Below are 25,889 nucleotides of genomic sequence, written 5' to 3'. Positions count from 1 at the left end.
ACATCAATGATGAGAGAATCATTGATTGAGCCCACAACCCGGGCATGTGCCCTGACCGGGAATCAAACCCTGATCGCCTGGATCCTAGGTCGACGCTCAACTGCTGAGCCACGCCCGGCCGGGCTTGCCCAAGATTTTTTACAAAGCAAACCTCCTGACCTTGTCCCCCTCTCAAGTCTCTACCCTTTACTCCTTGGCCCCGTCACTACTAAACTCCTATAATGCCCTACCCACGTGGCTTCCTATGAATGTCATCATAAAAGTCACCAAGGACCTCTGCAATGCCAAATCTAGAGGTCTATTTTTAGTCTTCATTTTGCTGCCACACTTGACCCTCAAGACCACTCCCTATTCCTGGAAACTCTGTCCCACCTGAGCCGCCATTCTCAACAGGTTCTCCTCCTGCACCTCTGACCGTCTCTCACCTTCTTAGTCTCCTTTGCCACAATTCTTCTTCTCTTTAAATGTTGAAGGCCCCCAGTTTTCTCTCCTTGGCCCCTTTTTCTCCTCACTTTATACACTCTTCCTGGAAAAGCTCATCCACTAACAGATCTTCAATATTCTTCCAAATTATCATTTCCAGTCCCTGAGCACTGGAGGCAGGGAGCTAGCAATGCTTTATTGGGAATTGTAGGTTCTTTGAGGGCACCAGGGGTGGCACTATCCTACCCAAAGCTTGGAATTCTGCCTGGTGACTCACAAGCATTTTATGCTTAGCTGTCAAAGTGGATCCATGTGCAAGGCCTTCTGCTAGTGGGAGGGAGGGTAACAGCCTGGGGGTGGGGAATGTACATAGACTTAAAGCCCGGGAAGTTGATCACCTCCTCCTACTAGTGTCCCACAGTGGGGCAAAGGTATACTGGTCAACATAACAAGAAGGTATCTTCAGACCAAAAGACAAAGTAGGCAACTCCACAGAATATAACAGAATTTATTATATGGTAATTTACTTACAGGAAGATTGGGCCAGAGTCAACAGATGGCCCAGCAGTTTTGCACAGATGATTCTCCTCTAACAGACCCGTGTATGCTCTTTGAATAGTACTAATAATTAACAAGACAGAGGGACAGAGAATGCAGAAGCACCAGGGGCCATGCCTCCTAGTGGTCTTGTGATAGATGGTTGCTTATATCCAATACTATTACCAGTTTGATATTCATCGTGGTTGTCATGCCATTCTGGCTATTTCTAACGAGAATATTTATTTCTGCATTTTAAGAAACACAAATAATCATCAACTAGAAAGCTTTGATATGCTTACTAAGGACAGCGAGGTTGGTCAAAGGTCACAGCATGAAGCTTAAAAAATGAAATGAAATCTAGGACACGGAGATGGAGTTAGTTTTGTTCACCTCTACATCTACGCACCTAGGACATCCACATGACCACCAAGCCCATCCCTGCCATCACGTGTTCTATGCAGCAGAGAGAGTAATTCAAAAAGGAAGAGCTGCTCCACCTTTGCCAACACCCCAATTCCTGTCTCTCTTCCCAACACCCTACCCATCGCTCCATCCCATCCCCCAAAGTGAGATGGATGTGATCTCACATGACAACAGTGCCCTCTAGAGGGGAACTTTCAAATTGCAATGGTGCCCCCTAAGAGGGTGCGTCAGATTGCATTTTCCAAAGATAGTTACAGAAGTTGTCTCCCATCCCACCTGCTCTTCTTATAAGGTGACTTTGTCACTCGGTACATAGAAAGGTGTTTATGTTCTCTTATTCAGATGGAGCAAGCTTGGGATTATGAAGGAAGAGATGTTATGTCACTTCCAAGGCTAGGCCACTATCTCCCTTGTTCTCAGCTTTGGAGCCCTGAGCCACCCATAATCACTTCAACTGCCCTGAGGCTGCCATGCTGTAGGGAAACCAAACTAGCCCATGCAGAGAAAACCCATGGAGAAACTACTTGAGAGACAGCAGATTCAGCCCCACACTAGTCCAGCCCCAGCCATTAACTGACTATAACCACTTAGAGACCTAAGTCAAAACAGCCCTGCTGAGCCCTTCCCAAATTCCTGCACCACGGAGAACAAGGGGGATAATAAAGTGATTGGTGCTGTTTTGAGACATGGAGTTTTGGGTTGACTTATTATGCAGCAATAGATAATTAGAAAGGTGGATCATGAATTCAGTTTAGTGGATTATGACCAGTATGATTTTTAAAACTAAGCAGAACAGTCTGGGCCAGGTGGCTCAGTCGGTTGGAGCACCTTCCTGGACACCAAAAGGTTTTGGGTTTACTTTCTGGTCAGGACACGTACCTAGGCTGCCAGTTCAGTCCCCGGTCGGGCACACATAGGAAGCAACCAATCGATGTTTCCCTCTCTCTCCTTCTCTCCCTTCCACTCTCTCTAAAATCAATAAACATATCCTCAGGTGATCAGGTGAGGATTTTAAAAAAACTAAGTAGAACAGAACAGAATAGAATGGAAAACATAAATATAAAGATATACATATTGTTAAGAATTTTTTTTGACAAATGGATATGTTTGTATATATTATTCTGGACCAAGAAGTAAAATGTGCCCGGCCAGCATGGCTCAGCAGTTGAGCATCAGCTTAAGGTCCAGGAGATTACCGGTCAATTCCCGGTCAGGGCACATGCCCGGGTTGTAGGCTCGATCCCCAGTCGGGGGATTGCAGGAGGCAGCCGATCAATGACTCTCTCATCATTGATGTTTCTATCTCTCTCTCTCCCTCTCCCTTCCTCTCTCTGAAATCAATAAAGACATACTTTTTTAAAAACAGAAAGAAAAAAAGAAGTAAAATGTATTTGCTCCTGTGAATCATATACAAATTTTAAGGTTTGGAAAGGCTAGACTATTATTGCAATCCCAGAGGTTATAAAAACCAAAGCCCATTGAGGCCAATATCTGCAGTGAGTCAAGGAGGCTGGGATTTCTAGTACCTTGCAAACATGTTACAGCTGGGCTCATTTAGCTTTATCATCTAGAGTAGAGAAAGAAGCAGAAATGCATTCTGCTCATGAGTACAAGAAACAAGGTGATCCCTAGGAAAGGGATATTCTGGTGGTTCTTGTATATTTTTATTATAATACTTAGGACCTTGACTCTCTCAGTAAATACTGTTGCATTGATGGAATTTCTAAGACAGTTTGATGTCATGTTTCTCCATGAAACTCCTGCATCAGAATCACTTGAGGACTTATGAAATGCAGGTTCCTTCCTGACCAGTGTGGTTCAGTGGTTAGAGTGTCAGCCCACACACCAAAGGGTCATGGGTTCAATTCTCAATCAAGGCACATACCTAGGTTGTATGTTCGACCCCCAGGCCCAGTTGGAGCAGGTGCAAGAGGCAGTCAATCAATGTGTCTCACATCGATGTTTCTCTCTCTCTCCCTCTTCCTCTCCCCCTCTCCCTCTCCTTTCCTTCCTCCCTTCCACTCTCTCTTTAAAAAAATCAATGGAAAATATCCTCAGGTGAGGATTAACAATAACAACAAAGCCCGGCCAGGCATGGCTCAGCGGTTGAGCATTGACCTAGGATCCAGGAGATCAGGGTTTGATTCCCAGTCAGGACACATGCCCGGGTTAAGGGCTCGATCCCCAGTTAGGGGCGTGCAGGAGACAGAAGATCAATGACTCTCTCATCATTGATGTTTCTCTCTCTCCCTTTTCCTCTCTCTGAAATCAATAAAGATACATTAAAAAAAACACACACAATAACAATAACAACAAAAATGCAGGTTCCTGGGCCTCTCCTTGAACCTACCATATCAGAGACATGGGGCCCAAGACCCAGCCCCCTGGTCATGGCATACTAAAGTTTGAGTTCCACTGAGTCGCAGGGAGGACTGTCAGCATATTTTAAATTCTAACTCCCTTAGAAAATGAAGGTTAACTCTATCATGCAAAGGCTAGAATTCTGAGAGTTCTCACTGCACCATGAATGTAACTGAAAATAATCTTCATTGTCCAGAAATCTCATCCAGGACTCCCTTAAAGCGAGAGGGCCAAGGCTGGAACTCCCCCATTTTTTCAGGAGATTGTATTTCTGAGGAGGAGTATTGTCTGTGTCTGCATGTGTCTCTCTGTGCTATCTGAGTGTGTCTGAGTATGTTCTGTGATATACAATGTATTATAATATAGTACTTTAATATATAATATATATTACAGGACACACTCAGATACACTCAGATATATTATTATAATAACTATTCTATTATTTTCTGTATATGATAATGTTTGACATCTTCAAAAACCTTTCTGTTTGAGGAGAGATTGCCCCTCCCAGGGCTAGTCAATTCTTAGAGATGGCAAAGAACCCAGCCAGCAGCATTCCCTTGATGTACAAACAAAGCAATCCAGAGCTAGGCCATACCTCCTCGACCTGGCACCCCAAAGCACTATTCCTGTGCCTTAATCATCTTAGGGCCAAGTACCAAAAAAAAAAAATGCCCCCTCAGCCCCCTTCCCATCCTGATTAAGAGCAGATTTGGATTGATAAGCAGTGTGAGTTTTACTGGACCACCCAGGCTGCTCCAGCAACTAGGGACTATCCCTATAGCTAAGAGGCCCCTGAAATTATTCAAACTAGCCAATCTTAAATTGTTTTCCTTGCCCTGCCTTGCCTTTGCCAGGGAAACTCCAATAAAAGCCATGGACTAAGCACTCCCCTGCCTCCTGCCTCCTGACCACCCTGGTGTCTTTCCCATGTGGCCCTGTGCGGTGTGCCACAGGAGTGTCTCTAGGTCCTGTGAGTATAATAAACTTTCTTTTCCTGAGCCTCTCTTCTGTCTCCTCTTGTGGCTGCACCTGACTAACCTTCTCACAAAAGAATACAAAACAGTGTCTGTGTCTATCTATGTCTGAGTGTGTCTGTGTTTGTGTGTGTCTCTCTGAGCGTCTCTGTCTTGTCAGTGTATGTCTGGGTGTGTGTGTGGCCACAGAAGGAGTCCTGGGAAGGCCCTTTAGGTAAAGTGTTTCCTGATAAGCTCCAGGAGCAGTCCTTAGCTATTCATCTGAAGCCTCCTTGTGCTTCAGTGTGTTGTTGTTTTTTTACAAACAAACACTCTGCACACCCAGCAGCACACACACTTTGCCTTGATTGGTAGATACCTAAGTTCCTACTAGATGGGGTCTCCTACCTTTGTTTCTTCTTTCATTCCCAAAATGCCATCAATAGAGATTCGCTGACCTAAAAGGAAATTTAGAGATCCTACAATCCAGTGCTTTGTTAAGAAATCTGACAATTAAAAAAATTTTAAATCACCATCCATTGATGAAATGTGAGTAGGGTCACTTGGATTCAACTAAGCAGCCAAAATGATCTCACAGAAGGATCCATAGTTTATGTATATGTTATTTTATCTCATTCTGGAGTGGCAAATATTAGAACAGTTGTATTGTATGGAGAACAAAAAGCACAAACTATGACAAAAGTGTGTAATAAATACAATTCAAGAGGTCTAACACAATGCAATGATCATCAAGCAGATGATGGGCCTCCACCCCACCATGGTTGGTGACCACTGCCTATCCATGCCGCACGCCTTCTATCTCTTGTGCCTAGGCCTGGATCGCCACCACTTAAAGATAGTTTATAGCATAATAATCACAACATATGTGTGTTTCTATTTTATTACATGTTTTTAAATGCATTTAAGAAAAAATATTATCTGGCCCAGCCAGCATGGTTCAGTGGTTGAGCATCAACTTATGATCCAGGAGATCATGGTTCAATTCCCCGTCAGGGCACACGCCTGGGTTTCAGGCTCCATCCCCAGTAGGGGGTGTGCAGGAGGCAGCCGATCAATGACTCTCTCATCATTGACATTTCCACCTCTGTCTGCCTCTTCCTTCCTCTCTCTGAACTCAACAAAAACATTTTAAAATTTTTTTAAAAAAGAAAGAAAGAAAAAATATTATCTGAATTATTTTGAGAATTTGGTTTTGGTTGGTTTTAGGGTTTTAAGGGATCACCTCACAAAACAGAAATTTAGAAACTGATTTAACCTCATTTTCAGCTAGAAAAACTGAGTCCAAGAAAAGGAAAGACCTGCCCAAGATGGTACATCTTCTTTGTTTCAGATTCTCAGGAGGAAAAAACATTTGGAGAAGATTCACAGGCCTGCTTAAGACCTCCTGGTCTCAATCCTTGGGGGGCCCATGAGACACTGCAGGGAGTCCCATGGGAGAATTAGAAGAACTAGAGCTATTGCTAGAATTTCCAAGATGTTAAGTATTTAAGACATCGATCTGGTCCATGATACTAATTTAGATATTTTATTATTTTCTTAAAATGTATAACTATCTAGAGTTTATAAATAACTTACAGTCTAATTGGGTGAGTCTAATTTGTCTGTTTTTCATCCCAGCAAGACTCCAGGAGAGGACACACTCCCACTCACTGTGACAATACTGGCTGAAACCACAACGAAGTCAGATCCGTTCAGCTCCGCTATGTTCATTGGCATAGTTATACAGACCTCGTGAGATAAACACTGGCTCCAAGTTGCCCTGATTTCCCTTGAGCTCACACCCTGAAGCTGGTGAAAAGCTGCCACTTGGTTATAACTTATCATTCGGTCTGTTCTGCTCACCTCTGTTAATCTACTTGCTGTTCTTTTGTTGGATGTCTTTCTGTTTAATCTGCTCCATCCCAACTTGGTCCCAGGCCAATCAGCTCCTAACCTCACGATTCAAATCCAATTTACAGCCTGTCTTTGCACCTCCCACATAGTGCCTCCAGCCATGACCTCCACTTCTCTTCTAAGAGGCTGTCTCCATCCTGCTATTCTGCTTCAGCAGTGAAGTAAACAGTCCTCTCTACTCTGACCCCGAATAGCTCTCTGTACATAGCCTTGGAAGAACCTGAAGAATTCATCCTACCCTTAGAATCAAGCATGTCCGATGACATCAAGCTTAAGCTATAAGGTTCCAGAGGCACCTCTGGGCTGCCTGGAGGACCAGGCAGCAACTTTCCACCGGTATCTGGACATAAGAATGCAGAGGAGGACTCCACCCTGAGCCTCACAAACTGAGCGCTAGAGGCCACTGCAGGGCCTGTCCCCAAGACCCATGCTGCAGCCTCTTGGAAAAGTAATGCCTTATTCGAGATCTTCTCTAGTTGCCTAGCTCACCTCTCAAAATTTCTTAGGGTCTTATGAATATTCACAGGCAGAGGTCTACTATCTTGGATAAAGCGAAGTACAATCAATTTGTTAGTTACATAGTTATGGACTATAAATTTGCCTCTAACACCAAATTAGCAAATACTGAACTGTTGTTCCTAGGGGAAAATACAGGGTTAGGTTCCTGTGAGCATCTGGTCACAGCCTTTTTGTCAAATGATCAACACAAACTTTGGTGAATAAATGAACTATTTACTGATTACTGAATATGTTGTTCCAGTCCCAGTAACATAGTTATTTCATTTCCTCCTCAGAACAACCCAGAAAGGCACAATTTTGGGGGAAATGAAACAAGTAACCCAAAGTTTTTTAATTTGCTCTTTGGGAACTCACGGGGTGATTAAGTCTTTGAACATGTTCATTTGTAACTTACATGGTTATTAGGATGCCTGGCACATACCAGGTGCTCAGTAAATGTCACTTCTCTCCTCCATGTGTGAATGGTCCCTAAGGAACAAAGAATATATTGCAGAACCTGCCCCCATTGAGAGGCTTACACTCTGGTCACAAATTTCTCCTTAAAAGGAAGAGCTAGTTCAATGTCTATCCTCGATTTTTTCGGTTCCGCTTCTTCGATGTGCGCAGAAGAATCAAATTGAAAAGTCTGCCAAGAGCATCACTAATAATACAATAACTGACAATTGTAGAGCATTTTATAGGTCTTAACATATTGGTGTGGCTGTGTGCATGCACAAATATACATAGAGAGGGTAACAGCAGATCCTCGTGACCACTACAGTAAACAAATTAACAGGTGTCTCTCCCATCAGAAGTACTTTACAACCTCTGGCAATCCCATCAGAAGTCAAAGCTCCAGTGAGCCCCTATCTGTTTGTATACTCCAGCCAGCTCACCTGCTTTGCCAAAGTTACAGAGGAAAAATAATCCTGTTAAATCACAGAGTAATTTACATGGGCAGGCCAGCAGAAGTGAGTAGGAGGGTGTTTTCTTCAAGTTGAAGGAGGTAAGAGAAAAAAAAACCATTGTAGTAATCAGATTGTCGGTCCCAAAAATAGAGTGACTCAGGACAGGTCCTTGGCAAGCAGGCACTGAGCTAGGACAGGCCCACCCTCTGGAGAATCAGAATAGCATTATGTGACCCAAGTGGGAAGGAATGCATCCGCTCAGGAAGCCAGGTGAGGCGAGGCTGTCATTAAGGCAACCTGGGCAGAGCTATGATTACAGATGGGCCGGCCTGTCGGGATGAAGCCCGAAATCCACACAGCCAGCTCCCCAACATGGGGCCGAGCCTTTCCCATGCTCCCCATGTTACTCCAACTAGTATATCTGGGCAGTGACATGGTCCTGAGGCTTTGTGGGGAAAGCACCTGACAATATAAATAATAATAATTTTAAAGTGTTGTTGAATGAGCTGCAGCCTTACATGAGCTGACCCATCCTCATTCTCTTGCTGATCAGTTATGATAGAATGTTCTGGCATGAGAGAATTTTTATATAACCAAGGGAGACACATTTATTGGAGAAAACTTAGAAATGCCATGTAAACCTTCAGAAGAAAATCATAACTATTTATAATTCTATCATCCATATGTAACAAACCTTAACATTTTATTATGTAACTCTTCAAACTTTTTTCTATTCATATATACTTTTGTTTCCTATAAAAATAAACAAATAAATAAATAAATAAATAATCATGAGGTACAGAACGCCTTTGTTACTTGATTTCTTCACTCACTCAGATGTAACATACATCTTCCTGTGTCAGTGAAAAATACTACTATAGCATCATGCTTTATGTCTGCAGGGCACCCATTGTATGGTACTTGTAGTAGTCATCAGTTTCCTATTGTTACACATTTAGTTGTTTCCAAATATGGACTATTATAAATGCTGTATTAAACATCCTTGTTCATGTATTTTGCCAAACATGACTGATTATCCCCCTAGGGCCCTCCTTTAAAAGAAATTATTGGGCACCCTGGCCAATATGGCTCAGTTGGGCGTCGCCCCATGCACTGAAAGGTTGCCAGTTCCATTCCCAGTCAGGGTACATGCCCTGGTTTGGGGCTTAATCCCCAGTAGGGGGTGTGCAGAAGGCAGCCAGTCGATGTGAGAGCAAGGCACTGATTGGCTGCCTTCTGCACACCCCCTACTGGGGATTCTTGCTTTCACATCGATGTTTCTCTCTCTCACTCCTTCTCCCTTCCTCTCTCTCTAAAAATCAATTCTAAAATCTTTTTTTTTAAAGAAAGAAAGAAATTGTTGGGCTAAGAAGTTTTTATGTATTTATGACTTTTGATATATATTGCCAAATGGTCTTGCCCTACTGATAAGTCATACCATTTTCATCTCCACCACCATCGTATAAATGTTTTTCTTCTCTCATTTTCACCTGCAATTGGTTTTATCTTGCTATCTAACAAATTGAATGGTGATATAAAGAACAGTGATTTTACTTTTTATTTCTTAAATTTTTAGTGAAGCTGAATGTTATTCCACATGTGTATTGGTTTCCTAGAGCTATTATAACAAAGTACAACAAACAGGGTGGCTTAAAACAACAGAAATGTATTGTCTGAGTTCTGGAGGCCAGAAGTCAAAAGTCAAGGTTTCAGTAGGGCCTGGGCCATGCACCCTCCCTAAGATTCTAGGGAATATGTTAGCTCCTCTGGCCATCTGGCTTCTCTGGTACTTTCATCACCATACCACTCAGGTTTTCACACCCTGACTCTGCTTCTTTCTGTTCCTCTTTCCCAAACTTTTCCACTGTGCCCACCAGAACTTGTTCTGTGTATAATAAATCCCCCTATACTGTCACCCTTTCTACTAAATGTTTCCTTCATTTCCTTACCTTAACTGAAATGTAGATTTCTCCCCTTGGGTCTCTTCAAAAATATTTTTAAATTCTATGACCCCCATTTCATTTCAAAGCAATTTTTCCTCATTTCTTCTGCTTTCCTTTTTATTTATGTATTCATCAGTCAGCTTCATTTTTATTTGTCTACGATCCCATTGTCTCATCTTTTTCCCCCCATTTCCTAGACATTACATTTTCTTGAATTTACCTAAAGAACATTGCAGATGTTATCTGAAATCTTCTTTTGTTTACTGTCAGAAATCTTTTTCAAAGGTATTTTTTCCTTCACTTATTCTGTGTTATAGTGTCTTTCTTGCAGGGCACTGATTTTTTATAGATCTCCTAGGTTAGGGGATGGGGTGATGTCCATCAGTTTCCTCATTTCTAAACTGTAAAGGTTTTATCCAACTCTGGTATTTTTCCTAGAAACTGGGTGCATGGGTTTTTCTTAAAACTCCTCACTCTCACCCTGGCCAGCATGGCTCAGTGGCTTGAGCGTCAGCTCTCACACCGAAGGGTCTCGGGTTCCATTCCCAGTCAGGGGCACATGCCGGGGTTGCAGGTTTGATTCCCAGCCCTGGTTAGGGTGCATGCGGGAGGCAACCAGACAATGTGTCCCTCTCACATCAATGTTTCTCTCTTCTCTCTCTCTCCCCTGCTTACCCCCTTCCACTCTCTCTGAAAACCAATGGAAAAAATCCTCAAGGGAGGATTAACAAAAATAAAAATAATAAAATAAAATAAAATAATAAAATAAAATAGATCATGCCTTCATTAGCAGGCATGATCTTTTGCACCTCAGGTTGAAGAATGCAATGCCTGTTCAGTGATCCAGATGTCCAGAGGAACCAAGGCCATAGGGAATCATGAGAGAGGAACTCTTTCTTTGCAACTGTTTTCTACATTTTTTAGTGAGGTTGCTGTACTGTGACACCAGGTAGCTCTCAGCACCACTTAACATCTGTAACAAATCTTGCAAATTCCACTGTGGCTGCTGCCACAGCCAGACTATAGACAGACAGCTCTCTGGCAACCCACCAGGTCTTCCCTTCCCCTTCTCCTCTCACATTCAGCCCAGTTTTACCAGGCTGACACCTCTTGTGTCTGTAAAGAACTTGGCTAACACTCTAAGTGACTCACTCCTCGAAAACCACTAAAGGCTTGCTGCCTTGTTACAGCCTCCTGAGCCTCAGTGCCCCATTGCCACCACTGCCTTGAACCCCACTGATCCACAGGGATCACAGGAACCCCCGTCAATATGCATGAAAGCCTGGTGGTTAAGTGCATGGCCTTTAGAGACAGTTAACCTGGATGTAAACCCTGGCTTTGCTATTTGCAAACACATGGCCTTGCCCAAGGTACTCAACTTCCCTGCTTCCTCAACTATGGGAGTGAGTGTAATCCCCCATAAGATTAGAATAAGGGTTATTAAATGAATAGATATTTGCAAAGTACCTAGAATAATGTCTCCATGTAGTAGGTGAATAAATAAACTTTCCCCACCACCAGACCTATTTCCTCTATGCCCCAGGTTGATCATGGGGCCCATGGTCTTCTCCATTTATTTTCCTCTTAGTTTTTTACTTTAACTATTACAAGCACATGGGAAAGGGCCAGAGGAAAGAGGAGCCAAACCTCTCAGCAGATGGGGTGTTCTACTTCTCCAAAAAGACAGGAATGGCTGAAGACTTACAAACCACACTGTCCTAGGTTCAAGTTAAAGTTGTTTGCTGCACTGTGATGCGGTATAACTTCTGTGGCTTCAGACCTTTGGTCAACTGCCACCCACACATGCTCCACTGTGTCCATGGTACCGAGAGGGTGTATAGGAATCAGGGCAAATTCTAGTGCAAGATGACAGGGTTCAGAAATGGGATCGCACGCACAGGAGATGAGATGTGGCAGCAGGAGAGAACACACAGGCAGAGAATTCCAACCAGGATTAAGTGAGAGAAATGGAAGCCCCTTACAATTCTCAGAGAAATTGGGGGGGTGCTCAGTCTCCCAGCAGATGTAAATGAGGGCTCGAGATAATTTTACTGAAATCTTAAAGGACAGGTGGCCCCAGTAGGGAGGACTTTGCAGACATTCAACAGCCAACAGCAGCACTACACACGTCTATGTGCCTGTGCCAATGCCAAAGTGGTAAGAAATTACACCATCAGCCCCAATGCAGAGTCCTTCATCAGACAATGAAGATACCTTTGTGTTTCCTCTTCAATCTCTGCCTAGTGAATCTGACCATCTTAGTTCAGGCAACAAAGTCTGGCAATTGTCAGCGCAATGCATTTATTATGCTCTGACTTCTTCATACACTAACTTGAACCACATTTTCCTTACCACAAGACTATCACTTCCTCGTGTAGTTAGGCAAGCCTACTGTGTGCAGGACATTCCTGGGCTCCAAAGGAATTTAAAGCAAAAGTAAGATGTGGTTTCTGCTCCCTGGGTTCACAGTCAGGTGGCTATGGAAAGCTGAGTGAGATGAAGAGCTGGAAAAAAAATCATTCCCACAGGTGTTACAGAAATGCAGAGAAGTGGGATAGGTCACCATGAGTGGGACTATTCCAGGAATGCCTCTCTCTGGGCCTTGGAGGACAAGTAGGACTGTGTAGGAGGAAAGATGCTCCAAGCTGACTTGTGCCACTGTCTCCTTGGCACATCAACCGTTAGCCCAAGAGCCCCACTTCCAGCAGCAAGAGTTCAGGAATCTCATTTGAGATCATCAAATGTTTAGCAGAGCAAGAAAGTTCTTACCACTGTTGATCTTCAAAGCATAGATAAAATTCTGTCTCCTCTAAAAAATTTGAATAGAGCCAGTTAGGCTCTTTTCTTTCAAGCAACCTTCCCAGGCTCCTTCTTCACACCACACAAGCTGAGAAAAGGAAAATGTTGCCACAGTCCCAGAAAATACAACCACTCTGTTCTCCAAAGGGAAAAGCTGACTGGGGGAAGGAGGCCAGCCCTGTAGCTCCCTTCTATCAGAACAGGTCTGAGAGACGAACATACAAACGAACAGTGGCCAGACCATATGTAAAAACAGAACCCTGACCCACAACCTGCAGCAACCGGTCCAGGAAACCAACCCGCTTGTCTACAGTAAAACCCAGGAAGCCGGCCTGCTGTAAATCAGACTTGCAGGAAGCCAAATTGCTGTCTCTAATGACAATCCAGGAAGCTAAACAATAACTTTGGTAACAGTCAGCCCCAAATGGCCAGGGTTTTATTCATAACTGACAACTTCCCTAATGTTTGTCCCTACTTCAAATTTACGACCAATCAGAGAAAGCCAAATATACACCTTTAATCAATCACATAGGATGCCCCGCTTTTATTTTTTTATTTTTTTAATCCTCACCCAAGAATATGTTTTTTATTGATTTTAGAGACACTCAAAGAGAGAGAAACATCAAAGTGAGAAACATTGATCGATTGCCTCCCGTCTGCGGCCCCACCGGGGATCGAACCCACAACCTTTTTGGTATATAGGACAACACTCCAACCAACTGAGCCACCGGGCCAGGGCTAGATGCCCCACTTTTCGTTAGCTTACCTACAGCTTCCCCATGCCAACAACCTCCAATCAGGACAGACCTGAAGCCTTCCCTTTTTTTTACTATAAAACTTCCCCACTTCTTCTCCTTGAGTCCTTGAGTCTCTGCCCAAATGCAAGTGATGCTGGCTGACTCCCTCACTGCATCAAGTTCAGAATAAATAGCCTTTGCTTTCTCATTCAGTTGATCTTCATTTATTTCCACAGTCCCAAGGGATGACCACTCTATATGATGTCCACACCCCCAGGTTATAGGGAACCCAAAGTGCCATCAGGATATGGGAGCTCAGGTGGAGTAGTGATGGGGGCAAAAAAGTACAGGAAATTCAGTGCTGAAGTACACTCAAGGCTCATGTACACGCACCATGTCTGTACTCCAGGCAACTCTCTGGATAACTACTGGCTAGCTCCTTCCTTTTCTCTCACCCACTGTACATCTCACACACACAGCCCACCCTTTTGTGGTTGTCCTTTTGTGTGATACTTTATCACCTTCACATCTGCCTATCAAATACATTTTAGCTTTATTATTCCTGAGTACAAATGACTAAGAAACTTAGCCTTGGTCACACCCCATGCCTCACTCCTTTGAGATGTGCACAGTTCTCTGGGTAGCTTGAGGTCCTCTCAGGCTAGCACAGGTGAGCCAAGGGTATTTGTTTTCCATTTCTTGACACTTTATTAAGAACATGCTCACCCAGCAGGTGTGGCTCAGCGGTTGAGCATTTACCTAGGATCCAGGAGATCACGGTTCAATTCCCGGTCAGGGCACATGCTCGGGTTGAGGGCTCGATCTTCAGCAGGGGGAGTGCAGGAGGCAGCCGATCAATGACTCTCATCATTGATGTTTCTGTCTCTCTCTCCCTCTCCTTTCCTCTCTCTGAAATCAATAAAAATATATTTTTTTTAAAAAAGAATGTGCTCACCTGGCCCCTGCAGAGCGACTCTCCATGCTTCCACCAGAGAGGACAGAAAGTCATGCTGATTACCTTTCCCATTACTACCAACATTGCTTCATGTCAGGAGAGGAAATGCACTCCACCCCCTGTGCTGTTCAGACGGACCCACCCTGCAGGTCTGCTAAGACTTTAGCGGGAACCTAACAGTCCTGCCTCCTGACCTTGGGTTCTTGACCAGGAATCACAGGCTGCATCTGGGGGCCCCACCTCAGCACTGACCTCCTAAATGGCAACTCCCCCTTCCCTCCCCTTACCACCCACTAAATTAGGTTGATTTCATGACACAAGTAAGCATACAAATCTTGTTTTTAGAAATCGACAGCAACCTTTTAATTCTCTAGGATTAAGTGACTCACAGTGATGAGGGTCAGATGAGGAATGAGCTGCTTGTGCTCGCCCTGTCAGATCTGAGATGCCTAAACTTTATGTGAGTGCCGCTGACATTCTCCTATCACCAAGAGAAACCACATCGAGCCAACTAGCATCACTCTTCTTGTTAAACTCAGGTATATTTTTAATATTTGCACTGCATGGTGTTTGCAATAGATAATAGTATTCAGTGTTTATAGTAGAAGTCAGTCTTTGTGACTCCCTGGATCCCCTTTTAAAGTTTCTCCCCAATCACTGGTTTTCTCAGGAGCCCAATGTCCTCATTCTGTTTTCTAACTGCCCACTCTTTTCACCACTTATCCTCTCGACCCCTACCACTTCTACTCAGTCTCAAAAAAACCCTCAGAATGGATCTCCCTCCACTCGTATCCTTCATAACCTGGTGGTCAGGTATGTTTTCCAATTACTAAGAGACTCTCAGTCTCTTTGGTAAAGGGTATCACACAGACTAAAGTTGATGAGAACCATAGAGATAATCTAACCAAATCCTGCTAATTTTACACATAAAGAAACTGAGTCCCAGAGAAAAGAAGACCTAAGATGAGCACAAAGACGTCAACCAGAGTTCCCCAGATGGGCCTTCACTGTATGAGAAACAGAGCCCTCTGGGTTAAGAACATGTACGATAGGCCTCTCTTCCTCTAGGCTGAACTGAACACTACCCCACAAAAGGTCTTCCTTATGGGGCTCCTCAGCACTGTTCCCAAAGCCTGGCCCACAGCAGTCTCCACAAATTATTATTATCATTATCATTGTTGTTTTCACTATAACAACCAAAGTAATAAGAGTGGGAGAGAGAGAAATACAGGATTTCCAACAACAATAATAACTATTTACCTCATACCTCAGAGACACTAACTCACAGCCTGTCACCACACCCCTGAGAGTTAATAGTATTTATATAAGGGAGAAGGAAGGAAGAGAAAGGGGGAGTGGCTCTGTGACTTAGCCCAAAGACAGATTGTCAGAGGTAGGCTGAAAACAAGAAGAGTTTGATGCTCAGCCCAAGGTTGACTCTGTAGACCTGTGTTTATCAGAACCCAGATCTGTGACCTACATAATACTTCAGCACAGGACTTTCAAAACTCATGACCATTACCAACAGTAAGAAATATGATTTTACATATAGAGGGAAGGGAAAAAAAGCTTTTACAAAAACATCCCTTAACCCTTACCATGCGCCATACAGTCTGATATTTTCTCTTTCATTCCAGCCTATTCTATTTTGTTCTTTAAAGTGCTGGTTGCAGTCCCCTAAGTGTATTGCACTGGACACTAATTAGAGTTATGACCCACAGTTGGAAAACAATATCTTCAGAGGGAAGATGAAAGAGCAGTCCTAAAGGAGCAGGGCTGCAAGAGAGTCTTCTCCAAAAAAGCAGGAAGAAGTTCAGTTACACAAAAAAAGTAGAAGAAAATTTGCAAGATTAAGATATAATAGCTGCTCTGGCCAGTGTGGCTCCATCGTTAGAGCACCAGCCCAAACACAGAGGCTCATGGGTTTGATTCCTGGAAAGGTCACATACCTGGGTTGCAGGTTTGATCCCCGGCCGGGTCCAGGCACGGGTGGGGGAGGGCAACCAATAGATGTGTCTCTCTCATTTATGTTTCTCTCTCTCTCTCCCGCTTCCTCCCTCCCTCTCTTCCTCTCTCTAAAAATCAATGGGAAAAAATATCCTCAGGTGGATTAACACAACAAAAAAGATATAATAGCAGAACCCTGGCCAGCGTGGCTCCGTGAGTTGGGGCATCGTCCGGGACACTGAAAGGCTGAGGTTCGATGCCGGTTAGGGCACATGCAAGAAGGTTTCGGGTTCAGTTCCTGGTCTGAGCGAGTGTGGGAGGCGACCGACCAATTGATGTTTCTCTCACGCATCAATGTTTCTCTCTCTCTTCCTTCCACTCTCTCCAAAACACAATGGAAAAAATATCCTTGTATAAGGATTTAAAAAAAAAAAAAAAAAGATATAATAGCAGAAGTACACCTGCAATAGCATCTCACCTATACAGAATTTTTGACCAAAATGTTTAACCCAAATCTAAGCATGCAGGCACAGTCAGACAAGTCCTGATTGTGGAACATTCTACAAGACTGGAAGTCTTCAAATTTTTTATTTTCATAAAAGACAAGAAAAGGTGAGAGATTGTTCTAGATTAAGGGATTCCAAAGAGATATGACAACTAAGTATAACATGTGATCCTTAATTGCATTCTGGCTGGAGAAAGAAAAAAACCGCCACAGAGTACATTGTAAGGACAGTGAGGGATATTTGAATATGACCTTATAGCAGATGGTACTGCCGGGTCAGGTTAAGTATCTTGGGTGTGATAACGGTATTGTGTTATGTGAGACAAGGCCCTTGATCTTGGAGGTACATACTGAAGTATTTAGGGGAGAAAAGTCATAATGTTTGAAATTTACTTCACATGGTTCAGAAAAGAGAATATGTGTATAAAAAAAGAAAGAAAACGTAAAGGAATATTAACAGTAAATCTAGGAGAAAACTATGTAAGTAGATCTTCATTGTTCTATTTGTTCAACTTATTTTTTTAATATACCTTTATTGTTGAAAACATTACAGATGTCCTCTTTTTTGGCCCCATTTACCCCCTCCAGCCAACTGATGTTTCTTTCTCTCCCTTCCTCTCTCTCTAAAACATCAATAAAATCATATATGAAGAAAGAACCATTCGTTTCATATACACAAACTAGCAAGGCTGCATTACTCAAGGAATTTTAAATTCATTTTAGTGTGGTTAACCAGGCTCCTACAAGTAGGACTTGTTGGAGAGATTCGGTCTGACATAAGGAATGAGGGGAAAGTGAGGAGTTTCAGATTGTGCTCTAAAGAAGAAAGGCCTCTCAGTGGAGTATGGAGACATAAGTGTAAACATTAAGTCATGATTGAGGTTTCTACTCTAGAATCTGATGTCAGTTCACTCAGGTTGGAAATCTAGCTCCATCAATTCATGCTTCTAAATGTGTAACCTTTGGCAGGTGGCTTAGCCTCCCTCGGCCTCAGTTTTCTTCCTGACTGGGAGAAAAGTGGATAACAAAGTACTCATCTCATAGGATTGTTGTGGGAATTAAATGAAATAATCCACGCAAAGCACTTAAAACAGCGCCTGGCACACTGTAATAATAGCTAGTGTCACCCTGATTCCAGCAGCTGCTGGAGACACCTCTAGTCTGGTTTGAAGTGGAAAGGGTGCCTCAAACCCTGAGCAGCAGTGTCCAGGGAGTTTTACCAGCGCTTGGGCTAGAGAGAGCCTAGTGCTTGAACAAAGCAGCTTTCTTTTCTTTTTTTTAATCACAATTTATATTCAATATTATTTTGTATTAGTTTCAAGTGTACAGCATAGTGGTTAGACAGTGTTCCCCTGATATTTCCAGTACCCACCTAGCACCATACATAACTATTACAATATTATTGACTATATTTCCTATGCTGTACTTTACATCCCCGTGACTACTTTGTAAGTACCAGTCTGTACTTCTTAATCCCTTCACCTTGTTCACCTAGTCCCCCAGCCCTCTGGCAACCATCAGTCTGTTCCTTGTATCTATGAGTTGGTTTCTGTTTCATTTGTTCGTTTATATTGTTCGTTAGATTCCACAAATAAGTGAAATCATATGGTATTTGCCTTTTTCTGACTAACTTACTTCACTTAGCATAATACCCTCCAGGTCCATCCAGAAAGCAGCTTTCTTAAAAGGACGATAGGTTGACACAAGCTTCCCCCTGCCTCCAAACCAGAGTTCTCCTGCCATCTAGTGCCCAATGGCGGCAAATGCCTAAATTTCAATGTCAGGGCACCTTTCCTTGTGCCCCCTCACTCATCAGTCTCCTTTTCTATTCCAGGATCCAAGTCAGCAGAATCACTTGGCTTCCCCAAACTTCAAGCTATTTCACATTGTTTTGTTCACAGCAGCTCCCCGCGCCTGGCATGGCATTCTCGTCACCTCTTGTGTGCCAGGCAAGCCTCTAAGAAAGCTTTCCTAAGGCAGCAATTCCACTTCAAGATATTCTTCTTGCCAGCCTGGACCACCCCCTAGAGCACATCTCTTCCAACATTGCCTGTGTCTGCCCTCTTCACCTTCACTAATGCTCCCCTATGCACCCTTACCCCTACCTAGCACAGTGCCTCATGTCTAGCAAGGGCCCAATATGTGTTCAATAAGCATAGGATAGTAAAGTTGGGGGTGGAAGGTGAGGCATTCCAGATGGAACTGTTCCAGGAGCTCAGAAGCTGCTTGCTGTTGCTGGAACATAAATGCTCCACCTGTAGCCTCTGCATTGCCTTTGAGGCTAATATTTTATAAATGCATAAACATACATCTACCAACAATCCAACAATTCCACTTCAAGATATTTACCCAACAGTAATGGAAATCTATGTCTACAAAAGACTTGCTCAAGAATGTTCATAGTCACCGCTTTATTCTTAACAGCTAATAGCTGGAAAAGACCCAAATGTCAGCAGGGGAATGGAAAAACAAATTGTGCTATGTCCCTTTAGACAACAAACAGGAATCAACGACAGGGCTGGATCTCAAAAGCTTATGCTAGTGAAGAAATCAGACACAAAAAAAGTACGTACTGACATATATGTGGGGGGGGGGTAAAGTAGGTTTACAGTTGTGAGTACTCAAAACAGCTTATTCTTGCATTATATTTATTAATGATTGTGTTATTTTCCATACAAACAACTACAAACCTACTCTTGCCCACCCCTATATATAAAATTCTAGAAAGGGAAACTGTAACCTGTAGAGACAGAAAGTAGGTCAGCGGTTACCTGGGGTAAGGTGGTGAAGGAATAGGGGGAGCAAGGACAGAGACTGGGAAAGAGCAGGTTTGTCAGATTCACCAAGCTGTGCCTAAGAGCGGAGCATTTTTCTGCACGTTAATTATACATATCAGGTATGTGTTAAGAGTTAGAAGGAAGAGCAGGGAGGCGCTCCCCCGGCAGCTGTGCGGAGATCGGGGGAATGAGCCCCTCGCTGCGGGGGGCGGCTGGATCGGGGTGCTCACCGCAGACTCCGAGCGGCTGGGCAGGGCCGCGGGGAGCCGGAGGGGGGCCGAGCGGGAGGCGGAGAGGGGCCGGCGTGCAGTTGCTCCTCTCGGACGCCAGGGGGCGCCGGGCGCGGGGAAGGACGGGCCGCGGCGGCCCGCGACCCGCGGCGAGGGGGCGGGTCCCGGCGCCGAGTCCATGTGGGCGCCGTAGCGGCGCGGTGCCGCGCGGGCAGCCATGGCGGACGTGCAGCAGCTTCGGGTGCAGGAGGCGGTGGACTCCATGGTGAAGAGCCTAGAAAGAGAGAATATCCGGAAGATGCAGGTAGCCGGGCGGCAGCCGACTCGGGGGGAGCCCGGCGGTGCGACGTTCCCGACCCCTTCCCGCAGCCCGTTTCCGTCCCGCAGCCGCCCCTCCCCGCAGAGCCGGGTCGGGCGTCCCCAGGGTCGCCGCGGCGCCCTGGGAAGCGGGCCCTGCCCTCCTCGGGTGGAAACGCTGGCGTTTGGGCTGCGCGGATGAAACCTGCGCGTCCTCGCCCCGCGCGAGGCCGTTTATCGCCCCGACCGACCCGGGGGCGAGGAGGGGCCCGGACTCGGCTTAGGGAGCCCCTGGGGTGAGGCGTGGGCCCCGCCTTCCCAGCTAGCCCGGCCCCCGGTGCGGGCGAGCGGCCTGAGGCCGAAAGAGCGTGGCCAAGGTGAAAGACCGGGGAGGTGAAAGCGCCTCCTCAGGGGCCGGGCCATGCCCGGCTCTTCCCGCGGCGAAGCGCTGGTTTATGTGCTGTTCGCGTTGATCCCCTAAATGTTTTGTGGCTGTTGGTCCTGCTTCCCTAAGAGGATTGTGAGTTTCCCTTGTAGTACCCCCCGTCATTGATTAATGAATGGGTTACCCCCTGGTGGAATACAGATTACTAGGCTGCCGACCTCTGAACCCTGTGTTATAGGCGCCTGGTTTTCAGAATTTGGCTTCATCCGACCCTCGGCCACCTTCCCCATCCATCCAGCCCCGGAGGCAACAGTTGCCACTGAGCTAGAAGCAAGAAGGCCAGGACACGCTCTGAGAGGCACAAAGGATCATTTTCCCGTGCCTGATGTCTAGTCTAAGGAGAGGTGCAAATATATAGGCACTCCTCCTAACGCCTGTTGCACTCCATGATCATCTCTGTCCCTGGGGCTTAACTGCCTGACCCCTCTCTACCCTCCCTTACCAGGGCCTCATGTTCCGGTGCAGTGCTGGCTGTTGTGAGGACAGCCAGGCGTCCATGCAGCAGGTGCACCAGTGCATTGAGCGCTGCCACGCACCCCTGGCTCAAGCCCAGGCCCTGGTTACCAGCGAGTTGGAAAAGTTCCAGGTGAGGAATATCCCAGACAGGACTCTAGTCCTTGATGCTGTTCTTTTGCAGATGACAAGCATTTGCTACAAAACTCTTCACTTTAGTGTCTTGGTTCTATTAACACTGGTGACAGTGCTGTGGTCAACCAGTCTTCACAGTGTTTGAAATTTGGGCACAGTCCTGGAGATTGCTTGCTGTATTTCCCATAGAAACAATGAGTTACCAAGGGAGTTCATGACCAAGAGCCTTATGCTTTTTTTTCTGTAGTTACCAAATACTTTATATATATATATATATATATACACACACACATATATACATATACACACACACACACACACACACACTGTATAGTGCAAACCTTTCTAAAACATATATTAATTCCTTCTTACAATAGCAGAATCCCCAGAAAAATGGAATAGACTTGTCTTAAAAAGGTACGGACTGCCCACTTGCTACACCCAGAGGGCAGCCTCCATGTCACTAAAGAGCAGTCATTTATATGAAGCGTTATTGTTGACTCCCTGAAGCCTGCCTCACAAGCCCCTCTGAGGTCACTAGGAGCCCCCTGTATCCCTGTCTGGAGCAAAGGGTAGCCACAGCTTCATTTTACTCACTTCCTCTGAGTATACTTTTCTGGAACTTGGGGGAAGCAGGGCCCATTTCTATTAAGTTTTTCATAGCCTAGGTTTTGGTTCACATGGATAAATTATATCTAATGTTATACATTTTTACATTCTGCTGTATAAAATTCTTTAAAATTGCTGATAGGAATAATGTCTCCAAAATCATTAAACTCCAAAGGGGTTTTATGTTTATTTTGACACCTAATTTTATAAATAGGATCTTTGAAATTTTGATTCTTGGATTGCTGTATGACATTTCAGTCCTCTCCAGTAAGACTTACTCTCCTACTATGCCAGAACGGCTCTTACCATTCCCCTCCACGGGGCTAAATCCATGGGTCATTTCTCATTTTTCATCTTAATCTACTTACATCATTCGCATAGTAGCATCATTCTCCCGCTCCTTGAAACACTTCATTTAGTTGGCTACCAGGACACCTCACTTTCCTGGTTTCTACCTCTCTCCTTAGCTGTCCTTTTGTGGCCTCCTTTGCTGGCTTTTACCCTTTCCAACCTCTGCACATTGGAGTTCCCAGGGCTGTCCTTGAATCTTTTTTCTATCTAGTTCTCTCTAGTCTCATGGTTATAATTATCATCTATATGCTTACGACTTCTACATTCATATCTCTAAACCAACTTCATTCCTGATCTCCAAATTCATATATCCAACTGTTCCCTCAACATCTCCACTTATTTATTTTATTGGCCTATCTCCCCTTACTGGAATATAAGTTCTGTGAGGGCAAAATTTTATCTGTTTTATTCATTGCTGTATCCTTCATTAGAAAAATGCCTGGCACATAGTAGATGGTCAGTAAATAATTGTTGGGTGTTTTTCTGTAGCAAGGACAGGCATTAAATAATCAAGATGTTTGTAAGTCTTTCTGTAATTGAGTAACTGGCCTCTGGTTACTTCTCACTTCCTGGAAGGGGCTTCTGTATAATTTATTCTGTCATTCACCTGCTTTCTAGTAATGCTTTGTCTGGGCCCTCCTGGTGCCACCCTCTGTTTCAATCAGGATAATCCAGTTAATTTCACGATAGTGTCTCTTTTCATTTATTTTTATTGTTGAAGAGTATTACAGATGTCCCTATAGTGTCTCTTTAATTCATCAAGATAATACATGTTTGTTTGTTTGTTTGTTTGTTTGTTTAAATATATCTTTATTGATTTCAGAGAGAGGAAAGGAGAGGGAGAGAGAGATAGAAACATCAATGATGACAGAGTCATTGATTGAGCCCACAACCCGGGCATGTTCTCTGACCGGGAATCGAACCCCGATCGCCTGGATCCTAGATCGATGCTCAACCGCTGAGCCACACCCGGCCGGGCAAGATAATACATGTTGAGCCAAAACACAGCACATCCTCAAACAATGTCATTTTGTTATAACATTGACGAAATACCATAGGAACTTAACTATTTTATATCAGTTAGCCTATGGTAAATTTGGTTTTATTGTACATTGTTTTGCCGCAGTTCCATTGACAACATTAAGTAAGGACTTAACTATATGTAGAATAGGGCCTAGCACATGATAAGCATTCCGTAACTAAAGGCCAGTTTCTCAGCCTTCTCTCCCCTCTTGCCACAGGACCGCCTGGCCCGGTGCACCATGCATTGCAATGACAAAGCCAAAGATTCAATAGATGCAGGAAGTAAAGAGCTTCAAGTGAAGCGGCAGCTGGAGAGTTGTGTGACCAAGTGTGTGGATGACCATATGAACCTCATTCCAACCATGACCAAGAAGATGAAGGAGTCTCTCTCAGGCATTCAGAAATAGAAGTCTTTGCCATTGGCCATTGAGGCTGAGGGCAGGAATCTATTTAAAATGAAGAGTGAGAATTTTGGTCTTTTAAGCAAAGTTTATGGATGAAGAAATTAAGGATGGCAGCAAGTTTAAGGCATGTGTCACTTGCCCCTGGACATTGGTTCTTTTATGTTTTAATCCTAGAAAGTGAAATGGAAAAAACTGGTGCTAAAATTTGGGTCAGAGAGTTTTGAGAGCCTAAATTTTATGTGAAAAATGCTTATCCTGGTAGCAGGCATTTCCCTCAAACAAAGCCAGAGCCCTCTTGAGATACCAACAGGCTGACAGGTTCCTCTATAACCTGCCAGTGATCTGGCAGAATGTGAGAAGAGGTGTTTCTGTTTGTTGCCAACCTCCTGTTTACCAGAAGCATTACCACACCATTTTCCATAAGCTGTGAAACAAAAGCCATGAGGTCACTAATTTAGAATGGGAAAAACGGTTTCTGGGTATTTGTTTTGCTTGGTTTTGTTTTATATACAAGGGCATGAAGTTGATTTAAGATGTGGAGTTTGGGGAGGTAGTTTGGATAAAAACTTGGAAAAGTTCCTTTGGATATCTGTTTCTGTCTGTCATGTGAATGTGCACATCTTAAATTCTCACACATTACATCTTCCAGCTCAGCGACCCTCCAGAAACATGAGAGGCAGTGTCACACTGGGTGTGGAAGCAGACAGACCTTCCTTCTCACTGGCTGCTGAGATGGGCCCTAAGCCTGTCTATAGCAGAGTGACGGGACAATCTTGCAGTGGTACTCTACCTTGAAGGAAAAGGGGGTTTCGATTGTGCTATATACCAATATCCAGGATTGAACAGTGCAAGAGGAACTGTTGGCTGCTTCATTAAGTTACTAAGTACTGGATTTGGGAAAAACCTGGTTTTCAGGAATGAAACCTAAACCCAGTATTGCTTACTTAGCCCCCTCAAATAACAGAGCCCTACTGAGATAATCCTTTGGCAACAGGAAGGTCAAGGGAGAAAAAGCAAGCAACTCAGAGGTGAGCTATTGCTCCATTAGAGCAAAAGAGGGGCAGCCCCTCATTACCCAATACCACTTTTGGCTGGGGCCTTTGCAACATGTGTTCCTACCCCAGCTTTGGCACCTTACTATTTTGATAAGGACCTTGTTGTCTTTTTACCAACTTCTTACTTGAAATGATAATATAGCCTGTCTGTTTCCTGTTTCAGGGCTATGATATATTTTCCTAGTGGTCTGGTTTTAAAAAATAAATGAGGTTTAATTTTTCCTCCACTATTGTGTTTTTTATATCTGGGCAGTGAATATATAACTTTCTAAGAATGCTTTTCTTTGTAATGTGTGAAATAACTTTCTTAAGAGGTCCAGAAGAGTGAAAGTTAGGTGTTAACGGTTTAGATGCAGGACCTGGTCATTGTAAACGGGAAAATTTTCGTGGGCACCTGAAGTCCATTAATGTCAAAAGATAGAAACTGTCTATAAGACTAAAAAAACGATTTCAGTAACTATGTCAGGTTTCTAGTTTCAACTAAACACTAACAACAAGAGGTAGAAAAGATACAGTTATGACCCCTCTTGAGAATATGCAATATCTAGGATTTTAAGTACCAAGAGAATACAAAATATGTGATTAGTTTAAGTCTTTACTATCATTGGTATTTCAATACAGGGGTGGGCAAAAGTAGGTTTGCAATTGTTCATATGGAAAATACAATCCTTAATACAAGAATAAAGTCTGTGCTTTGTGTACTCACAACTGGAAACCTCTTTTTGCCCATCCTGTAGAGCCATTCCTGAAAATTGGGAATGAATTCAATTTTAGAGAACCATCCAGCACTTAGAATCACCAAAGCTTTTCTATTTTGGTCCAGGTTTTCTATAATCCCTATTGTATTTGATTCATAAATGTGGATTCTCCTATTTGGGGTAACTTAACTGGGAATAAGTCAGAGACCACTTTTTACACTTACACTCTAATCAATACCTCATGTTAAGAGAGTTTGTGTGCTGCACTTAACATTTTATGTATGGGATCCAGGTACATTTAATTTTAAATGGGGATCTGGATGCAGTGTTACAAGAATAGCAAGACCGTCCAGTCGGGAATACACACCCTGGCTCTAGACTGAAAGTCTTGAAACTGAGGCCCTGCCACGCTCCTCTTTGGCAGAGGTCACTAATTGCGATGTTAATGAACCCCTGGGTTTAGGTATTATATGCTGTGGGAATACGTTCCAAAGAATTACCAG

General features: G+C 43.9%; 1 protein-coding gene across 1 annotated transcript; it reads left to right on the top strand.

Annotated features, from left to right (window-relative positions):
* The first annotated feature begins 20,021 nt into the window (after positions 1-20,021).
* On the top strand, positions 20,022-24,910 carry FAM136A (family with sequence similarity 136 member A). The gene is made up of 3 exons (XM_081157264.1): positions 20,022-20,220; positions 21,104-21,244; positions 23,448-24,910. Exons 1-3 carry the CDS (start codon positions 20,134-20,136, stop codon positions 23,634-23,636), a joined length of 417 nt encoding a protein of 138 aa, XP_081013390.1. The 5' UTR covers positions 20,022-20,133; the 3' UTR covers positions 23,637-24,910.
* Positions 24,911-25,889: the final 979 nt, after the last annotated feature.

The sequence above is a fragment of the Miniopterus schreibersii genome (assembly GCF_964146895.1).
Source record: "Miniopterus schreibersii genome assembly, chromosome: 13".
Classification (NCBI taxonomy): domain Eukaryota; kingdom Metazoa; phylum Chordata; class Mammalia; order Chiroptera; family Miniopteridae; genus Miniopterus; species Miniopterus schreibersii.
This window is presented reverse-complemented; position numbering and strand designations above follow the sequence as displayed.